Source organism: Trypanosoma equiperdum (genome assembly GCF_001457755.1).
Source record: "Trypanosoma equiperdum strain OVI genome assembly, contig: ctg_1192, whole genome shotgun sequence".
Classification (NCBI taxonomy): Eukaryota; Euglenozoa; class Kinetoplastea; order Trypanosomatida; family Trypanosomatidae; genus Trypanosoma; species Trypanosoma equiperdum.
Genome location: NW_027123163.1, coordinates 36,140 through 49,124, shown reverse-complemented (window position 1 = coordinate 49,124; position 12,985 = coordinate 36,140). Strand labels below are relative to the sequence as shown.

Sequence of the window (12,985 nt, the reverse complement as noted above, 5' to 3'; positions counted from 1 at the left end):
GTTAATTATAACAAATTTTCGTCTTACGAAAACAAATTAAATCAACACTGGAGAGCGTACCGCGGTCAAAAAAAGCGACCTACACATAAATTCCCACGAAACACTCGCCACTGAGCATCCACCTCCCTTATACCTATCAACATCGACACAGTGGAAAAGGGAAAAAAAAGTTAACACTTTATGGAGAGTCGACGGATCCCTTTCCCTCCCTAAGCTTGGGTTGTTCGAACAAAGGAACAAAACTGGCATCTTGGGTATGTTTGAACACGACAGTAGCGATTAGCGGGGCAATAGTGAGTACCTTCAATTTGGGGACAAGTCGCTGATGCTCCTCCTGTGGTATTGAGTCAGACACAACAACTTCGCTTAGAGCATCACATTCGTTTAGCAGCTGAGGGCATGGCGGTGTGAGAATGCCGTGGGTGCAACAAGCCGTTACCTTTGTAGCACCAAGTTGGTTCAGCAACTCAGAAGTTTTCACAAGGACCTCACCCGTGTCACAGATACCCTCGACGACAACACAAATGCGGCCTTTCACCTCTCCCACGCACTGCAAAGTCACGGTGCCACTCGCATTGCGCCGTAGGAGGACGGTGGCAATTTGATCGATGTTGAGTGTATCGGCTAGAAGTCGTGCGCGCTCTACGCTACCAGCGCTCAGTGCTACAATCGTCATATTGTTGCTGTTAAACCATACCTGGCTATGAAGATATTGAGCAAATTCTTGGTACATCTGCAGGTTGTCCAATGGTGTGTTGCCGAAGAACCCCTGTGTTTGCCCTGCATGGAGGTCGAGTGTTGTGACGCGGTCCACCCCAACGGTTGTCAGCATGTTGGCAACGGCCGCCGCCGAAATTGTGCTGCGGATGTTTCTTTTGCGATCCTGTTTCGAGTACGAAAAGAAGGGGATTATTGCAGTGACACGTCTCGCATTGCTGAGGCGCATCTTCCGAACGAGCAGCAGAAGCTCCATAATCGCTGTGTTAACGTCGATGAGCCCATTTCCCGAAGTACTCTGGATGATGTACACATCGGCGCCAAGGACACTCTCGCATATACGGACATTCACCTCACCGCTTGCACGTTGGGCCACTAAAGTCTGGTGTGTGGGGATCCCCAGAAGCAGCGCCACTGCCTCAGCTAGTGGGCGGTTTCCATTACCAGCGACAATGCAAACTGGCTGAATATCCTGTGACTGCCGCGGGGACACAGTCCCCTCCGCAGGATGTACCGCCGCCATCTCATTACCAGGGTTGTAGTAATACGCGTTCTCGATTCCAGTTAAGTGCTGACGAATCACATCTGCATGGTGTTCCTCCGAAACGGTAGGTTTACTCATCCTTATTGCTACTTGGCGTCTTTGTTACCGTGTTGTCCCTTTCCCTTTTTCTTTATTGTACCCAAGTGTTTTAACCCAAGTCGGCGCACAGCGTTTTTATTCTTCCTGACCAACGTTTTATCCAATATATTTCTTCCCACTACTTCGGAGTTGTTGCGTTGGTGCCACCCCGAGCACCGTGACCGTATCTGTGTCCGCTGCACAAGCACAAGCATGTGTACACAAAACAAGATTGTATCGTATAGTGTAATAATAATGACAAAATTGGGGAGAAAGGGGATTATACAGATGAAAGAAATACAACACGGCAAACAAAAGGAGTACATATGGGAGGAGAGGCAAATAACCCCCTAAATGGAAATGGAGCAAGATCAGGAGACGCATTCTCAATATTACAATGAGCTAACCACGCCAGGCACATAGGCAGTCCTGCAGAAATAACGTTGAAATATCTACGGTGCGTCCACAAAAACTCTGCCTGTCCTCACGTTCCCCCTCCGATTCACTCTATTATTTACATATTATGATTGATGTAACGCTGTCTACAACGTGCCACGTGCAATATACATTTCTAGTTTGTTACCAACCATCTCCTCAACCGCCACATTCTTGGTACTCATAGTCAGCACCACTTCTGGGCGCAAACAAGTCAGGTGGCATCACCATATTGACCTTCTTTTCACCCTATCTACCTTTATATATTAGTCTACGACAGTTGCTGAAGTGTGCACATCTCGTGATACTTCTTCTGGAACGCCTTAAGGTCGAGTGAATGCTCAAGGCTGATATCCCGCTTAACACGGTACTCCTCCGGCGGCAATGCGGGAAAGAAAAAGAAGAGCAAGGCGTCAAGCTCACGAGGCGACGGGTTACCGCCCAACACCTCCTCAATACACCGCCGAAGTTGCACAGGTGTTATATAGGCGTCACGATGCGGATTGGTCAGCGAATAGCAATCCGCACGCCGCCCAGAGTAAGCCCTTGGCATAGTGGAAGCAAGTCTGAACATTTGAAGGCTGTTCAAACACCGAGCCTCAAGCCGTTCGCACAGTTGACACAAAGCTTTCCTCATCAGCGCCCGTTCATCTATGTTTATAGGCTGACTCGATTTAGCATCCCCACAGCTTTCAGACCCTTTTTGGTTTATCCAGTCAACAAAAGTTTCCAGTGTTAGATAACCTGTTTCCGGGTTCTGGCAAATGCTATCAAAGAGTGCCTGCGCGTCCATCCGTCTGTCTGTGATTTGCAAATGGGTCACGTGGTCCACGAACTCCGTAACGCTGATCACACTATCCTTGTCACGATCAAAGCCAAGAAAAGCATCTCTGAATGAGTGAAATCGCGTCCTCAGGAATAGACGGAATGCATCGACAAGCAACCGCAGCTGTTCTTCATTCAGAGCAGTTTCACCTTTACACGCCAGGAAGTTTGCTGTGTGCTCGTCCATGTTCATTACCTCAAATTTGTGAGCGTTGATCACAATGATACTGCCAACTTTAAAATCCTCATGTGTGTAGTACGCGCCCGGTCCACCTGCGGGGTTAGGAATCCGCGATCGACTACTAAAGCAACCACCAACGTAGCCAGAGTTCTTGATGGGAGACTCATATACCATTGAATCACCTGTTGCGGTGTAGTGTGTTAGGGTGAAGCGACGCATACGCTCCGCTGACGTGCAAGGTGCGGAGAGGCGCAGCAAAAAGCGAAGTACATCACCTTTTTTAATAATGACATTAGTTTCCACCACTTTCGGCGCAACAGTGGCAGGAGCAGAAGCTGGTGTAGCGTTCGACCGAAAAGACACAACGTCAGGCTTCGACGGTAGACCATATTGACTGAGACCATCTATAGCTTCAGCAAGCTCCACTCCAAAAGTCTCCTTATAGTACGAACGTGTGAAATCGTCACAATCGTAAAGGAAGACACCTCTTCCAAGAACGTTAATGGTGGCCCCTACCCCAAGATCCCGCGCAGTGTAGCAGCCCCCAGGCCCCACGTACGGTTCCCTCATACCGTTTACCCGGTGTGCAAAAGTGAATTCAAGGGTCTTCTCAATAGACCCCGCCTTTGGGAGCCACCCACGTGAGAGAAACAATGCTGGTACCGCCTCATTTGTCGTGGGGCGCTCCACCACCGCGATAGAGTCGTCTTCAACAAAGTATAATACTTCCAACTTTCGCACCGCTCCCCCAGTTGTCTTGTCACGCTCGTCAAGTAAACCATAGAAGCGAAGAACCTTTCCGGCATCTAGTACAAATCTGGCTGCTCGCACAGCATCGTCTCTATAGTAGTTATTAGAGACAATACCATAATTGGTTGTTGCTCTTTGCTCCTGCTGATGTTTCCACTGAGACATGAACGAAGAATCTGGATACTGCATCGGTTCACCGACATCCACCCCAATTTCGGTTAGAAAATCACGTGTGAAGGCATCACAATCATAAAGGAAGAATTCAACGCAATTGATGCGCACCGAGTAACCCACGTTGAAATGGTTGATCGTGAGAAACTCATCACTGGGAAATTGCTCTCGTTGTCTTGGGTCCGCACGTACCTTTTGCCTCTTGAGGAACGTTCCGCCGGGTAATCCACTATTAGGAATTGGGGGTTCTTGGATGAGAACGGTATCGTCTTCAGGGTAAAAATTAATGACAACACAGCGATGCCAGTACTCCTCACAACACCCTTCAGGTGCCTTTTCCGAGAAGAACGCGTAAAAACGAAGCACCTTATCAGACAGTGTGGTAAATATTGGCCGCCCGTCCGGCGCGGGGCCATCTTTCCTCCGTGTTGACAGCGCCTGCATGAGCTGACGCGCGGTGAGTCCTAACCCCTCCGGCGGCGTGTGGTCGTACACACCAGGTGGCATAAAAGCACGCTTTCCTCGGAATTCTTCCTCAAGTTGCTGCGGTTTACCTTGGACTGAGCGAAACGCTGCATCAAGCCAGTTATGCCCCACTCGCGGTGGCAAAAGCCTTGCGTCAAGAGTACGAATATACTTAACGGGAACATCGTGCTCGTAACTTGATGTACTCGTCGAATTCATTGCTTGATCACCTATGCGCCGGGAGTTGGGCAAAACACAAAGTGGGTTTCAAGAGGAAGTAGAAAAGAAAAAAAGTAGCGTAATTTGAATAATATAATATCAAGATGCGTGAACGTGGCGGTATTGTAGGCACAGTAGATGCTGGATGGCTTATACGTTGTCAGTGTGAGTCAGGCGACAAGGGTGATGACGTCAATTGTGGTAACAAAAAAACGGGCACACCCTTATTCGTTCATTCAACTTTCTCTTCATAAAAAAGAAGGTGAAAGAAAGACACAAACAGTAATAATAATAATAATAGTAATAATAATAATAATATTGATGCTTATCAGATAAGTAAAACAACCACCACAAAGTGCACTCCGTGGCACCGCAGCGCCTGGCAGGAGGTGCGTGGTTCTTGAGAAGGCACGAGTCCACATCGCTCACAGATGTTGAGGGGGAGGGCACCAGACAGCATTGGTTTTTTGTCTTTTTTCACCACCCCACTGGCATCATCTGGGCTTCTTTCGCACGTTCCCACTCACCTACTGGCCGAAACGGATAATCCCAGCCGAGACGAGGGTGTTGATCTTCTTTGCAAGAGTTGGATCCCTCATGTAGTCTTTGATGCGTGTAGGGTCCCGCTGCATCTCATTCAGTACAAGCTGCATGTAGCTGTCCTGCATGATGGCAGCCACCTCAGGGTCTGCCATAGCACGCTTCGCAACCTCATCACCGTCCTCTGATTGTCCAGAAGCCATCTCTTGAATCTTCATCATGGTACGCATGCGACCATCTTTACACTCTGCATTTTCTTTGTCGTACTTGAGACCCTCATCGTATGCCTGCATGGCCTTATTGTATTGTTTCGTCCAGAAAAATGCATGGCCACGCCGGGCGTGCGCCTTGACAAAATCAGGTTTAATCTCAATGCATTTTTCAGCGTCTGCAAGGGCTTCGTTATACGCACCGAGCTTAAGATACGCGGCGGCACGATTGCTGTAGGTTGTATGCTCCATTGGATTGCGTTTGATGGATTCAGTGTAAGCTGCAACCGCTTCAGGAAATTTGTCCTGCTTAAAGAGAGAGTTGCCCTCATCTTTCTTCTCTTGAGCTATCGCTGGATCAATGTACGCATCTGCTTCAAATTTTGCTTTCTCCTTCTCACAAGCATTCAGTTTGGCAAGCGTATCCGGGTTGCGGTGTTCTACCAGAGCTTTCTTAAATAGTGCGATAGCCTCATCAAAGCGCTTGAGTTTCTGGAGGCACAACGCCTGCCGCGTCATAAGTTTGGCAATCACCGTATAGTCACACTTGTTCTCACGACCGTGCTCCAACGCATTCTCACACTTCTCCATGCACAGCTCATACTCTCCTTTCTCGTAGAAGACAGCGGTGATGTTGAGAAGATAAACGGTGTTTGTGGGGTCCAGGGAAGATGCCTCATCGTACTTTGCCAGGGCCTCATCGAATTTCCGCTGCTTGTACAATGCATTCCCCTCTTCCTTAGCCCGAAGTGCTTCCTTAGCTTCTGCAGATAGCTCCACAGCAGCTGCCTTTTTGGGTTCCTCGTTTTTCTTAGGTGCCTCTGGCTTCGGCCGTTCCTCTTCCTCATCATCATCATCTACAGGAATATTCATCCCGCTAAGTACCAAACAAGTCATCATGAACCGCTGATCTTCAAGATACCGTTGGATGTTAGAAGGATCTTTTATAACCTCATCGATCATCCGTACGTAGTCGGGTTGCATCATGAAGAGCGATAGTTTGCGATGAGACTGAATTTTTTTCACGGCCTCCGGAGTGAATAATTTTGCAAAGGGGTTTTGCATCGCGGAGGCAGCCTTGTCCTTCTCCACAGAAGCAATGCCTTCACTGCATGCAGTGCTCGATGGGTCAACTGTCAAACCCTTTTTATACACCGCAGCTGCCTCATCATACCGTCGAAGCCCATGAAGCGCAGCACCGTGTCTTACGTAACCCTTAACCCAATCAGGCTTCAGGGAAACACATTTTTCGGCGTCACTCAAAGCCTGTGCATACTGATGAAGGGAAGCAAAGCATGCGGAACGGTTGCTGTACAGAACGTGATTAGACGGGTCCAAGTTGATGGCCTGGCTGAAAAATTCAGCAGCTTCCCTGTATCGGCCGGAGGAGAACTCCTGGTTACCTTTATTCTTTAACTCCGTTGCGTCCATTAAGTACTTTGAGTGCCTGAACACCGAGAGAAAACTGTGGAAAAGCAAAGGGGATAAAGGGCAACAGCAACAAGCGTCTCTTTGCGTGAAATAGGGTAAGTAGAAGGTGATACAAGACACGGGCAGCACCTGTGATTGCCCCTTTATCCGACCGCATACAGTTATTATTCCTCAGAAAACACTCATGAAGAAAGCATCGTCAAAACGCATAATGCCACTTTCTACTAATCCTACGAACCCGCTTCCTACCAAAACATAAAAGTGTCGGGCGGCCGTTGCACAACCAAAATTTCCTTCAAAACATTACCGGGCCACCAGCATTAGTGATGGGCCTTTTTCTTTTGTTCGGTTTGTGAAGGCTCAACCTCATCCCGCTGATTAATGCGAGCCTGGAGGGCAAGAACCTCCTTTAGTAAACGGTCGCGAGCGTTGTCACCCGTGCTTGTTTGAGTCACAATTGGATTCCTCTCAGCAGCTTCAGCTGACTTCTTTGCCTGTGTTTTGGACATAATTTCACGGACTTCATTCACGGAGCGCAAACGCACTGGAAGCAGCCGCCGCTCCTCAAGAGGTGACCACCACTGCCATCCAGTTATATCCACCTCGAGTTCGGCCCGATCACGCACTTCTGGGCACCAGTCCATGTAACGCCACACGCCAAGTTGACCCTCTAGGTGTTTAATTGTCAAGCGCTGCATGATAGCCTCTCGGGCAAGTACCGGCTTAAAGCGCTCAAGGAGATCAACCAGGTCATCCAATCGTTTATCCTGGGAGGCCCTCCTGTACTGTTGCAACGTGGATTCGATCTGCTTCTCATCGCGCTCCAACGTTGTGGATGCGAGAGTGTCGTAGCGAATGCGTTTCGCAACAACAGGTTCGCGATCAATGAAGGAGCTGTATTCCTGAGGCCAATTGATCCTGGGGACGGGGCCTCCCGGAAGTCCCTCCTCTTCACGACGTTTCCGCAAAGCCGCCAGTTTTTCCTTCGCTTCCACTTCGCGCTTCAACTGTGCCAACTTCACTTCATCCTCAGGCGTGTACACGACCCACCTCCCTATCTGATCAAAGTCATATCTCCCTTCCTCCTTGTGATAAGACCAGAGCGCGTGTCGCAGACAGCGTTCCATAAGCGTTAGCTTATCCATAGGTTGATCATCTGTTGAAGTTTTCCGGAGTTTTTCTGCACCACCAAGTAGAGCATCGATTTCTTTCTCCACCTGCTCTATGGTGGCACTAGATTTTCGAGTGTAATGGGGAGGTACTTCCCCCTTGTACCTCTTGATCATCTGAATTGCGATATTGGTGTTTTTGTTAATTTGGTCTTCTCTGTTGGTAGTTGACGTTGTCGTCGGTGGAAAATAAAGGAGAGGTGAGACACCGGAGATCCATCGAACTGATTGTATTGTAATATTCGGGGAAGATACACGGCGCATTATGTTTCCTTCCTAACGTTCAGGAAATAACAAAGATATCAAAAAGAAGATGATACCACGAGAGGTGGGAAAGGAAAAGCAAAAGTGAGCAGAAATAAAGGAAGAGAGCACGATGAGCAATGCATACGCAATGTCTTTGCTTCCAATGTATCCATCGTACGGATACCACTACGAAAGAATTGAATACTTCCGAAGTACAATGGAAAGGGGATTCCATTCAGACAGTACCATAAAAGAATTGTTCGTTGTACCGCCCTCTACGTCGTCCGACACCTAGTGACACTGCTTGGAGCTCCAGAAAAGGAAGTGATACATCAGAACCCCTTTGTCTCTCGGCATTTCTCCGAGCTGGAGGTTCGACTCCAACAGTTGCTGAACTATACGGAACGTTGAGTCGACGTCTCGGCAACACACGAGCCCGAGGTCTGGAGGGACGAAGAATGTGAGGTGCAACTGCAGCAGAAGATGAAGAATTCACTGTTAATGACTGAACATCGGCTCTGTCCACCACAACCGGGATGTGATCGATGGGACATTCTGCTACGTGCTCAGTAAGCCACCTCTGAGCGCACGATGTATGGAAAAAATGACCGCATGGCAACCACACGCAACCACTGGTGACATCAAATGTATCTAAGCATATGTTACACTCGTCGGTAAGTAATCCAGAACTCCAACACTCGCTGTGAAGCACTGAAAACTCCTCTGCTGTCAGTTTCCTTTTACTATTTTGATCGTCCAGACGAAGAAGTGTTTCGTAGTCTTCGGGGTCTATTTCTCTATACATGAGAGGATGTAGCTCCTCAGGAATGCTAACGGTGGGTTCACTGGACACCGGCATGGGTAAAGCACTGTTCCCTTCGTGTCTTTCGGCCACTTCTCTCGTCCCGACCAAAGAAAACGGATGATGCGAATGAGTTTCTCGACGGTGGAAACAGTCTGAACAAAGAAAGTACTCTTGACAAAATAAGCACTTGTAGCAGGAACCATTCGCATATTTTTTGCAACCACTGCACCTCTTGCTAGTAGCACCCACCGTATTAGTCCAAAGGCTCCGGCAATAAGGGCAGCGTAAGGGACCTACAAGATTGTGCCGTTTATATTGTTTGAAGCAACGAGTATGTATATATTTCCCGCAACCTCCTCCACAGTAATCAAGAGAGGTATCGTTCCCAAACTCTTCAAAACAGATTGGGCACACATCACCTTCTTCAATAGGCCTTGGAACTGCAACGTCCCTGCGGGTGTCGTCAACATTCTTCCAGGCATTCCGAAGCCGGTTTTCGGACCTAAGGATTTCGTCTATTTCTGCTGCAACAAGCGAGCGCTGCCATACTAAAGGATTCTCCCGCGGTAAGAAAAACACTTTACACAAAACGAAAACGACATGTATGCACTGCTCCCGCGAGGCGTCACATGAACAGCTATGGGGGTCACCGATAGACGTCCTGTACTTGACCAGCCCGTCTCGCTTGCTCAAAAGGAAACTCGTCGGCCCAACTCGCTTGACTAGTAGAAGCTGGCAAGAAGGTAATTGATTCAGTATGTCGGTTACTGCCTCAGGGCAAGTATTCCGCCACGGAACACTTCTGGACATGAAATGAACAAACACTAAGAGTATTCTGTGCTACACATGATGTATTTAAAGAGAAAAATGAAGCACAAGAGAAGAAAGTAAATAATGTTTACTCACAAAGAAAATGCAAACTGGAAACAAAATACAGTTCGCTGATCCGCAAAACATATTATCCCTAAGGGGAAGCATCACAGAAGAACCGTAACGTAAGGTAATACAATATTACTGGAGCGCAAGATAAATACTTCACTGACTTTAAGTACTTAGTCCCTCAACAAGTCGCTTGACTCCACAACAAACCGCATCCCTGATGCTGATATCAACTGCGGAAGCAACAGTATTCCCCTGCTCTCTTCGACCAACACCCTTATCGTCCGAATGAGGCTTCGACAATTTAATCGGTTGGGCGCGATTCTTGTCCGATCGGCCTCCTTGTTGTTGTCGTGTCGAGCTCCGCAGCTTCTTAGATCTAGCAAACGCTCTACCCTTTTTTTCAAGCTGCTTCCGGAAACCACCCTTCCCTGCACGCAACCGCAGCAACACGTAATACTCACCAACAATCGGTGATTCATCAGAAACCTCGGTAAAACATCCACATCCCCGCACATAGAGGTTTATGCACTCTTCATTCACAGCAACGTAGGTGGAAATCGACCTTTTAATTTCATCAACTGAGCGAGGAAAACGAATATGGATTTTTTCCATTGATGGACATATAGTACACGCAATGGTAGCATCCTCAACACCCTCACGTCCATATTGGAAAGAGGTTTTGTACGATCGTTCGACTAACATATTACCCGGGTATAATGCGGGTGGTGAGGTACGCTCCTGCGAGCTACTAGTTCTAAGGAACAAACAGTAAAACACGAGTCAAGATGCGATAATAGCAGTGGAAGAAGAAACAGCACCTCCCAGCACCTTCACCTCTGAGGAATCAGCGAGTAGGCAAAACACAGGCCTTACAAACACTCTGAACATATTAAAGCAGTGAAAATTTTTTTTTAATCGCCAGCGAGCTCCAGCACTGCCTACTGCTGTGTGAACAAAAAAAAAGTATGATACCGCACACGAAACCAGGAACAACAACCGCGAGCTTTTCCATAATAAACACTATACCAAGAGCCGGACGCCACGGAGCATTCACTCATGATAAATCCATAAACAAATACATATTTAAGGACACAATAATCTTGTCAACACCCCAAATAAAATTTGCGTTAACCCCGCAACTAATTACGCAAAGGGTAAATCACCTCAGTGACTACGTCTGGTAGAGGAAACATCAGGTCAGTGACATATTTAAATAGTACTTCCTCATTATCCCGTGTCCCATTTTATCCTTAACAGAAGGACAGAGCGGTTCACCGAGGTTCTACAGGTGGCTGCTCATAGCCGTGTGTGGTGTGGCAGAAATGGTAAAGATTAAAGCACCTGTACATAGGTCATGCAGCAACCCAACAAAACACGCGAAAATAATACCGCTCATTTTTTTTTAATTGAAAGAACTGCGACCCAGCTGTCAAAGGGTGCGCAACACTTATCCAACCGCTTTGTAATGCTATCTTTTACATCTCGAAAGACACTTCCTCGCGGTATCTCGCTACGTCGAGTGATTGATACTGTCACCCACTAGATTTTACGTTCGATAGACAATTATTTATTTATTTATTGCAACTCTTAATACCTGCGACGCACTTGTTGGTAGGGTTTACGAACGATTGTCGGTGGGATTTCCTTCCACGCTATCTGAAGCAACACCAATATCAGCAACTAAAATCTGAATCTAAATATTTAACCATGAGAAGTCCCGACCATATGTTACAGTTTCCTGACAGTCGAGAACGCTGCGAAAGGGCACTGGTCACACAAACCACAGTCATATTGTTGCTTCACCACCTAGATTTACACGAACCCTCTTTAAAATTTATGAAGGAAACGTCCCTTAGGGGAAATCATCTCGGGTTCCTTCTCGATATCGTCTGACGGAGTTTGAATGCATAGACAGCAGTCAGCAGAGCTAAAGCGGTGCTTAGTCCCGTTGTTATCACACGAAAAGCAAATGGATGAAGTTCATTTCTCACGATCGGTGGTTGAGCTACTTACACAGAGATGACACCTTCGCCAGCGAGACATATCATCCCTTTTTCGACACCCTTCACTGCTCCTGTCAAGTTTTTACCGGTTTAAATGATTGACCGCTATCAACAAGCAGTGACGATCTCTCCCATTACTTCCTTTAATATGCCCAAGTGCTATCATTAAACTCACGTTAAAACTGTGTGGGAGAGACAATGCCACGAGAGTTTAGAGGTAACATCTCAGATCCAATATTCATTCAGCGCAAAGGGCTCTACGAACGGCCCATCTCAACAGATCGCACTGCCAAAAGCACCAGCAGCACTAAATGCACGGACAATGAAGGCGGTCCGGTCAAACTCACTCCTCTCAAGTTCCGGCTCACGCACGAGCACCGAAAGTTCAACCGTGCATCTTCAAACGGCATTACTCCCCAACTGGGTCAAAGAAATAACAGCAACGGCACAACACCCGGCACCTCGACCTCACAGCAAATCGAGCAACCGAGGCTGGCACTTCGTTATTCGGCGACAAGTGTAACCGACAGAGGGAGCGGCCTCCCGTTCCGCCCTTCGAGCCGCTAACACCACCGAAAGGGTCTGTGACGGGGGAATGAACGGCACTGCCGCCGAACAATGGGGTTAGACGGGGGAGAAGGCATCACCCTACATTCTCACTCGACTGGGAGAGCCCCTATCTCTTTACACCAAACTTACATGTGCGAAGCCGACGCACCGTCTTCCAAGCCAAATAAATTATCAGAGGGTGTGGAACACCGCTTCACGTTCGACATAGTTGAGTAAAGAACCGGCCCGCCAACCTTTCCTGCCAGAGTCGAGCAAGGGCAACGTACCACAGCATGTGGACACCATTATGATGAGAATCGGCACCCTCCCTCCAGCCTGAATTCCCAAAACTTGAGTTATGCGCCCTAATTTGGGGCGCACTACCTGGATATTTGCTAGGTATTTCCGTGATTTCTGTTTGCAAACACTCGAATCCATCTGAAGGACATGCACACTGTCACCCTACTAGCCGTACCAGCCCGCGCTGTGAGAAAAGATGGCATCATGACAGCGTTAGGTTCGTTCCTTACTCCGTGCGGCATCGCGATGCCACGATTCCTCTTCCCCACCCCTTCTCCGTACTGCGGCTCGGGGATGGATGACTTCAGCAAACATCGTGGGTCACTAGCCCTTATCTGCAACAGTTTTTTGCTGCCCCTCCCCCATGTCTAAGTCATACGTTCAGCTGACTGAAACACGTTGATGGTTGCTTTCCAGGCAGACGGCACCTCCGTCGGTGGCACGGCAGAGTGTTTTTCGCTATCAC

At 48.0% G+C, this 12,985-nt stretch overlaps 5 protein-coding genes and 1 pseudogene across 6 annotated transcripts; all 6 read right to left on the bottom strand.

Annotated features, from left to right (window-relative positions):
- Positions 1 to 178: 178 nt before the first annotated feature.
- TEOVI_000700300 (phosphoribosylpyrophosphate synthetase, putative) lies at positions 179 to 1,339 on the bottom strand (the record flags this gene model as incomplete). Its single annotated transcript, XM_067220635.1, has 1 exon — positions 179 to 1,339. The coding sequence occupies one exon, from the start codon at positions 1,337 to 1,339 to the stop codon at positions 179 to 181; it is 1,161 nt and encodes a 386-aa protein (XP_067076736.1).
- A 706-nt stretch (positions 1,340 to 2,045) lies between these two features.
- On the bottom strand, positions 2,046 to 4,385 carry TEOVI_000700200 (Repeat of unknown function (DUF1126), putative; the record flags this gene model as incomplete). The annotated part of the gene is made up of 1 exon (XM_067220634.1): positions 2,046 to 4,385. The coding sequence occupies one exon, from the start codon at positions 4,383 to 4,385 to the stop codon at positions 2,046 to 2,048; it is 2,340 nt and encodes a 779-aa protein (XP_067076735.1).
- Positions 4,386 to 4,912: 527 nt separating this feature from the next.
- Positions 4,913 to 6,565, bottom strand: TEOVI_000700100 (stress-induced protein sti1, putative; the record flags this gene model as incomplete). The annotated part of the gene is made up of 1 exon (XM_067220633.1): positions 4,913 to 6,565. The coding sequence occupies one exon, from the start codon at positions 6,563 to 6,565 to the stop codon at positions 4,913 to 4,915; it is 1,653 nt and encodes a 550-aa protein (XP_067076734.1).
- Positions 6,566 to 6,885: 320 nt separating this feature from the next.
- On the bottom strand, positions 6,886 to 7,998 carry TEOVI_000700000:pseudogene (annotated as a pseudogene). The gene has a single exon. A coding segment is annotated over exon 1 (1,113 nt).
- A 217-nt stretch (positions 7,999 to 8,215) lies between these two features.
- TEOVI_000699900 (Ring finger domain containing protein, putative) lies at positions 8,216 to 9,595 on the bottom strand (the record flags this gene model as incomplete). Its single annotated transcript, XM_067220632.1, has 1 exon — positions 8,216 to 9,595. One exon carries the CDS (start codon positions 9,593 to 9,595, stop codon positions 8,216 to 8,218), a length of 1,380 nt encoding a protein of 459 aa, XP_067076733.1.
- Positions 9,596 to 9,829: 234 nt separating this feature from the next.
- On the bottom strand, positions 9,830 to 10,369 carry TEOVI_000699800 (uncharacterized protein; the record flags this gene model as incomplete). The annotated part of the gene is made up of 1 exon (XM_067220631.1): positions 9,830 to 10,369. One exon carries the CDS (start codon positions 10,367 to 10,369, stop codon positions 9,830 to 9,832), a length of 540 nt encoding a protein of 179 aa, XP_067076732.1.
- Positions 10,370 to 12,985: the final 2,616 nt, after the last annotated feature.